We start from the raw sequence: 7,500 nt of genomic DNA, 5'->3' as shown, positions 1-7,500 counted from the left end.
TTCTCTGAAAAGGCCGAGGTTGTGTTTGGTTCCCAAAGTTTGATTATTTGGTCTATCAGTAAAATAAAAAATTAGCAATTAGTCTCTGAGATAACTTTTGTAGAAAGAAATCGGTGCTGACTTGCAGACAATAATATCTCTTGTTTTGTGTCGCTGCCACAGATTTGTCCAGCTGGGATAGACGTCACCTGTTAGAGATAAGTTGTGAAAACATTGCCACACACATGCAACCAGACATACAAACAACAAACAGACATACATACATACATACAGACAGACAGACAAACAGACAGAGACACAGACAGACAGACAGACAGACAGACAGACAGACAGACAGACAGAGTGATTGACAGAAAAATAAAGAAGATTGTTTCAAGAGACGGCAACATAAACATAAATAGTTGTACGTAGAACCAAGCCCTATTGGCTTGGGTAGTGTTTAGTTGCTTTGCTTAGATGGTGTATAATAGTTCAATGTTTGAAAATATATGTATTGACAGACAGATAGACAGACAGACAGACAAAAGGACGGACACACACACACACACACACACACACACACACACACACACACACACAAGTTCATTAATTCACCAGTGTTGCTACTTTCTTACCGACTTGTTTAGAGTCAACATAGCAAACTGTAAACCACCTAGAGTTGACGATATCATCGATGTATTTTGTTGTAATTCCTCAGTACTATGATCATAATCTTTGAACTGCTCAGCGTCATAACATCATGAACATAACAATCGTATATGTCATCAACAATAGACTACTATAGAACAGTCTACCTTTTGCATAGTGACCGTCAAGTGTGACTGGAGGCCTTTGTCAAGTTGGACAACAGAACTGTTGAGGGCCTATTACACATTGATGTTGAAACTGCTTCTACAATTTTGTGTGTGTGTGTGTGTGTGTGTGTGTGTGTGTGTGTGTGTGTGTGTGTGTGTGTGCGCGCGCGCGCGCGCGCGTGTACGTGTACGTGTGTGTGTGTGTGTGTGTGTGTGTGTGTGTGTGTGTGTGTGTGTGTGTGTGTGTGTGTGTGTGTGTGTGTGTGTGTGTGTGTGTGTGTATCTGAAAAAACCGTTTACATACCAACTTGGACTTCAACAAATCATCAACAACGCCACGTAAGTCATTCAGTTTCGATGACAAAATAGACATATTCTGTTGTAAATCAGCAGCATACCAATTATTCACAGCCAACTACACAAGCAAATGAATCACGAGTCGAGTTAATTAAGACAACATGCTTAGCAACCTCTGTTCTAGTATCATCCAAAGAGAATTTGAAGTCTCTTTGTAATTGCTGAACAGACGACATTAGGTACGTCACATTTGTTTCTAATTCCTGTCATTTATCAAACAAAAAAGCAAAAATGGTAATTAAGGTAATAAGTACATATGTATTTATGTATGTATTTGTGTATGTATCTATGTATGTATCCATGTATGTATGTATCTATATGTATGTATCCATGTATGTATGTATCTATATGTATGTATCTATGTATGTGTGTATGTATGTATCTATGTATGTATCCATGTATGTATCTATATGTATGTATCTATGTATGTATCCATGTATGTATGTATGTATCTATATGTATGTATCTATGTATGTGTGTATGTATGTATCTATGTATGTATCCATGTATGTATCTATATGTATGTATCTATGTATGTATCCATGTATGTATGTATGTATCTATATGTATGTATCTATGTATGTATCCATGTATGTATGTATCTATATGTATGTATCTATGTATCTATGTATGTATGTATGTATGTATGTATGTATGTATGTATGTATGTATGTATGTATGTATAAAAAATCAGTCCAAGGTCACATACCTGTAAGCCAGTAGTTCCCATGGCAGCGCTGTATGCTGCAGCAGCTGAACCTTAAACCATAAAACAAGATTGTATCTAATTAACCACCACTCACATGCACTAAAAATATCTTGACTCACTAATGAGCTCACTGCTTGTCGGAGAGCAGCCACAGTTGGATCGAGTTGCAGCTAATGCAATTGCCACCACAACACCAATCAGTGCGACAACTGATAGCAGCAAAGAAAGCAGTGGAAAACGGTTGCTGACTTTTCTTTCAATGCTGCTATAGATATTGTCCTGATTGACAGTTTCTTCTCCTGTTAGACTGACACCCAGCTGGCTACTCGAACTCTCATTCCCTTTGCTATACAAAGCATTGTTATACATCCTGTAGCTTTTGACCGTCGACCCATCTTCATCGGTCTGGTTGCCTCCATAGAGAGGGTTTTCGGTACTCTTTGTTGGAGAGAAATCGGAGTGGCGATTCATTGTGGATGATAGGAGGCGGAGACTTGCACGTGAGGATTAAGGGGAGGTGATGTGATTCCTAATTAATTAAGCATCTGGAATTTGTGGGTGACATGCATACAATTAGAACATGCAGATACATGCTGTGTATTGCCAACTGTCATGGTAGTTAGAGGGAAATGTCACAGCAAGAAAAGGTAGGTACGTAGATTTATTGGATATCAAATTTTCTAGCACAATGACGTCTAATAGGTAGGTGGGTAGGTGGGTAGGTGGGTAGGTAGGTAGGTGGGTAGGTAGGTAGGTGGGTAGGTGGGTAGATAGGTAGGTGGGTAGGTAGGTAGGTAGGTGGGTAGGTAGGTAGGTGGGTAGGTAGGTAGGTGCACGTGGGTAGGTAGGTAGGTGCACGTGGGTAGGTAGGTAGGTAGTCGGTAGGTAGGTGGGTGAGTAGGTAGGTGGGTGAGTAGGTAGGTGGGTGAGTAGGTAGGTGGGTGAGTAGGTAGGTGGGTGGATAGGTAGGTGGGTGGATAGGTAGGTGGATAGGTAGGTGGGTGGATAGGTAGGTGGGTGGGTAGGTAGGTGGGTGGGTAGGTAGGTGGGTGGGTAGGTAGGTGGGTGGATAGGTAGGTGGGTGGATAGGTAGGTGGGTGGATAGGTAGGTGGGTGGGTAGATAGGTAGGTAGGTAGGTAGGTGGGTAGTAGGTAGGTAGGTAGGTGGGTAGTAGGTAGGTATGTAGGTGGGTAGTAGGTAGGTATGTAGGTGGGTAGTAGGTAGGTATGTAGGTAGGTGCACGTGGGTAGGTAGGTAGGTAGGTAGGTAGGTAGGTAGGTAGGTAGTAGGTGGGTAGGTGGGTAGGTAGGTAGGTAGGTAGGTAGGTGGGTAGGTAGGTGGGTGGGTAGGTAGGTGGGTAGGTAGGTGGGTGGGTAGGTAGGTGGGTAGGTAGGTGGGTGGGTGGGTAGGTAGGTGGGTGGGTAGGTAGGTGGGTGGGTAGGTAGGTGGGTGGGTAGGTAGGTGGGTGGGTAGGTAGGTGGGTGGGTAGGTAGGTGGGTGGGTAGGTAGGTGGGTGGGTAGGTAGGTGGGTGGGTAGGTAGGTGGGTGGGTAGGTAGGTGGGTGGGTAGGTAGGTGGGTGGGTAGGTAGGTGGGTGGGTAGGTAGGTGGGTGGGTAGGTAGGTGGGTGGGTAGGTTACTGGTAGGTAGGTGGGTAGGTAGGTTGGTAGGTAGGTGGGTAGGTAGGTTGGTAGGTAGGTAGGTAGGTTGGTAGGTAGGTTGGTAGGTAGGTTACTGGTAGGTAGGTTGGTAGGTAGGTTGGTAGGTAGGTTACTGGTAGGTAGGTTGGTAGGTAGGTTGGTAGGTAGGTTAATGGTAGGTAGGTGGGTAGTTTGTGTATTTACCGACGGAAAACTGTTCAGACCATAGGTCTTATGTCACACTATTATAAAATATTAGCATTAATATCAACAATTGTTTTATATAAAATATTAGCATTAATATCAACACTTGTTTAATATATTATAAAATATTAGCATTACTATCAACAATTGTTTTATATATTATAAAATATTAGCATTAATATCAACAATTGTTTTATATAAAATATTAGCATTAATATCAACACTTGTTTAATATATTATAAAATATTAGCATTACTATCAACAATTGTTTTATATATTATAAAATATTAGCATTAATATCAACAATTATATTGATATATTATCGTATATTCAACTAGTGCTAAAAATATACCTAAAATGCATACTAATAACAATTGATAATACCAATAATAAATTTATCAATAATACTTTTATTTTCTGTAATGTGATAGACAAAGCATTATTATTGTGTACATAGAAGATGAGATCCAGAGTTGTGTCTTATCGCACCTTCTGTGTATAACATAAGAATATCTTTTATCACACAACATGTACAACACCTGCATGTACACGCCAAACCATGAACCGGGTAATTATTTATACACCGTATCTACATGCTAATCAAATATAATAATTAATTTTATCAAATATACTGGTACTTCAGATTTATTAAACATAATGATACAAACGTTTCCTCTTTTGAATATATATATCAACTAATAACTAATAAATATTAATTAACTAATTAATTTATTAATTATTAAAGTAATAATTAAATGCCAGTTAATTAATAAATAAAAACTTTCAATGCAAATTGAAAAATTCGTGCTGCACAAACTCCACTACAGTACAGCATGACAACATCCTTTCAGCAAATAGTCAATGTGGGTCGCACACAATATTGTTTCACTGCTCAATGCTATGACTGCTAGCCACACAAATGTGCATGTAATTATCGCATTATGAGTTCCAACACTCAAAACAAAGCAATAAATAAGAAGTTTGGTTATTCATTTCAGAGACACATTGAGAAGGACTCTGCTCAGTTACGTCATTCTGTCCACTCAATGCCAACAACACGACTTACAAATGCATTGACGTCCGAATTTTCATCAATCTGAAGACACGTGTGGTAAATAAAAATTAAAACAGAAACGTAAACAAATAAATTGGCAAACAGACAGACAAAGACAGATAAACAGACAGACAAAGAGACAGACAGACAAACAGACAGACAAAGAAACAGACAAAGAGACAGACAAACAGACAGACGAACAGACGAATAAACAGACAAATAAACAAACAGACAGACAGACAAACAGACACACAACCAGACAGACAAAGAGACAGATAAACAGACAGACAAACAGACAGACAGACAAACAAAGCACAAACAAAAATAAACACACACACACACACACACACACACACAATAGAAATAACAAATACACACGCTTGTTTCACATACAACTTTGGCTGTTGGTTTGCCGGCTCCATGCCCCGATTTCATATCAACCAAAATCATCAATGGATTGACCTAAACAAAAAACACAACACAACAATACAACTACGTATCACAATAAGCTGACTCATTAAACCTGTTTCTCAGAATTTCCTAATGTATGCTGCAACGTGGCTATCAACTTCAGCGAATGCAATGGAACGACTCGATCGTCATGATCAGCAGTCAGTAACAATGCAGCAGGGTATTGTGCATCATGCACACCAACTGATACATTGTGAAGTGGAGAATATCTAACACATAAATTCTAATTAATAAAAATAAAATTGATATCAACTGGTTGATACTTTATGAGGTACTTGAAGTTGTCTGGTTTGTCAGCACAGCCGTAATCTGTTGTCCTATAAAAATTATTGGTTGGTCCAAATATTAGTTGTAATGAGATCGATGTACCATGCATGGCCGATTGTAAACTTATGAAACCGAAGCATGTCCATCACTCTGCAGAAACAAAACGTAAACAACAATAGTCTAGTGTATTATGAGATGCATCCCTCTAATACAATAGTCTAGTGTATTGTGAGATGCATCCCTCCAATACAATAGTCTAGTGTATTATTAAGATGCATCCCTCCAATACAATAGTCTAGTGTATTGTGAAATGCATCCCTCCAATACAATAGTCTAGTGTATTGAGAGATGCATCCCTCCAATACAACGGTAAATTATTGTCAGAAACAAATTGTCTTATTGTAATTTTTGTTTTCTCACCCAACATGTGCTATCGCACACTTGAAAAGATCTGGTCTTTGATTAGAGCAAGCAGCAACCAAGAGACCTCCATTCGAGCCACCACTAATTATCATTCTGTAGCAAGACATAATACAGTAACTTGCCTATTTTAATCTTTTAATCTAGAATAACTAATTGGTATCAATAGTCAATTAGAGCACGTTTTCTACTTGCAGTTGTGTTCTCACTTGTCTGCTGATGAGTACTTATGTTCAATGAGATATTCTGCGGCAGACTGAAAATCATCAAAAACGTTTTGCTTGTTTGCTAGCATACCAGCCTTGTGCCATGTCTCACCATACTCACTATAATTACAAATCTATCAGACAACTGAATTAAAAAGATGCATTTCCCAATACACTAGACTATTGTATTGGAGGGATGCATCTCACAATACATTAGACTATTGTATTGGAGGGATGCATCTCACAATAAACTAGACTATTGTATTGGAGGGATGCATCTCACAATACATTAGACTATTGTGTTGGAGGGATGCATCTCACAATACACTAAACTATTGTGTTGGAGGGATGCATCTCACAATACACTAGACTATTGTATTGGATGGATGCATCTCACAATACATTAGACTATTGTATTGGAGGAATGCATCTCACAATACACTAGACTATTGTATTGGAGGGATGCATCTTAGTCTCGCGTAGCCAGACCCCCTTCTGCCGCGTCATCTTTCCGAGCGAAACGGGGTCTGGTGAACAGGCTTTGATGTGACTGTGTGCCGCGTAGCCAGAAATCGGCTATCTAAAGACTGGATTTGGTTTCTTAAATGCTTCACTAAAGACCAGACTGGTATGCAAGCAGTGCAATCCTATCTCATTAGCTTCTCTTGTTTCGTAGAGAACAACTTGAAGACTACAGCTAGAGTTGTTGCTATTTGTGAAATCTGCATGTCTGCAGCAACAATTAATTAAACGCAGCCGCGGGAACGTTGACGTCAGCACGCTCTAGGCTTCCATCTCCTACGTAATCTGTCATAATCGACTAGACTATTGTATTGGAGGGATGCATCTCACAATACATTAGACTATTGTATTGGAGGAATGCATCTCACAATACACTAGGCTATTGTACTGGAGGGATGCATCTCACAATACACTAGACTATTGTATTGGAGGGATGCATCTCACAATACATTAGACTATTGTATTGGAGGAATGCATCTCACAATACACTAGACTATTGCAATAGTCTAAGTGAACTCTCTTATTGCTTGTAGGTGATGACGGACGAGCAAGGTCGTTCTCATGGTTTTGGCTTCGTGTGCTTTTCGTCTCCCGAAGAGGCAACAAAAGCAGTGACCGAAATGAACGGTCGAATCATTATCAGCAAGCCTCTCTACGTTGCTCTTGCCCAACGTAAGGAGGAGAGGCGTGCTCAACTGACTCAACAATACATGCAAAGAATGCAAACGATACGGATGCAGCAGGTGAAATTGTTAGTATGGCAATGATGTTGATATTAATGTAGCAACACTCGTTTACTTGCTAGGCTACCACCGGGCAGACGGTTGGCGGATTTGCTCTGCAACCGTTTTTCAACT

At 39.7% G+C, this 7,500-nt stretch overlaps 2 protein-coding genes across 2 annotated transcripts in view; both read right to left on the bottom strand.

The window, feature by feature from the left end:
* Positions 1-811: 811 nt before the first annotated feature.
* Positions 812-2,348, bottom strand: LOC134196033 (uncharacterized). Its single transcript, XM_062665114.1, has 5 exons — positions 1,980-2,348; positions 1,861-1,910; positions 1,265-1,354; positions 1,088-1,209; positions 812-863 (listed from the first exon to the last, which is right to left on the bottom strand). The coding sequence occupies exons 1-5, from the start codon at positions 2,329-2,331 to the stop codon at positions 812-814; spliced, it is 666 nt and encodes a 221-aa protein (XP_062521098.1). The 5' UTR covers positions 2,332-2,348.
* Positions 2,349-4,548: 2,200 nt separating this feature from the next.
* LOC134195503 (prolyl endopeptidase-like) overlaps positions 4,549-7,500 on the bottom strand; it is an 11,887-nt gene continuing 8,935 nt past the window's right edge. Inside the window, exons 15-21 of the mRNA XM_062664531.1 lie at positions 6,125-6,241; positions 5,916-6,011; positions 5,598-5,645; positions 5,492-5,545; positions 5,281-5,437; positions 5,151-5,219; positions 4,549-4,799 (exon numbers count right to left, since the gene is read on the bottom strand). Coding sequence (XP_062520515.1) covers positions 4,734-4,799; positions 5,151-5,219; positions 5,281-5,437; positions 5,492-5,545; positions 5,598-5,645; positions 5,916-6,011; positions 6,125-6,241 — 607 coding nt within the window. The 3' untranslated portion in view covers positions 4,549-4,733. The remainder of the gene's footprint in view (positions 4,800-5,150; positions 5,220-5,280; positions 5,438-5,491; positions 5,546-5,597; positions 5,646-5,915; positions 6,012-6,124; positions 6,242-7,500) is intronic.

Source organism: Corticium candelabrum, chromosome 20 (assembly GCF_963422355.1).
Source record: "Corticium candelabrum chromosome 20, ooCorCand1.1, whole genome shotgun sequence".
NCBI lineage: Eukaryota > Metazoa > Porifera > Homoscleromorpha > Homosclerophorida > Plakinidae > Corticium > Corticium candelabrum.
Note: the sequence above shows the minus strand (reverse complement) of the source record. Positions and strands in the feature narration are given on the sequence as shown.

Coding starts and splice junctions, on each gene's coding strand:
- LOC134196033 (XM_062665114.1), bottom strand. CDS start 2,331: ATGAATCGCCACTCCGATTTCTCTCCAACAAAGAGTACCGAAAACCCT. Junction 1,911..1,979: donor GACAAGCAGTGAGCTCATTA/GTGAGTCAAGAT, acceptor TTATGGTTTAAG/GTTCAGCTGCTGCAGCATAC. Junction 1,355..1,860: donor TGGGAACTACTGGCTTACAG/GTATGTGACCTT, acceptor GATAAATGACAG/GAATTAGAAACAAATGTGAC.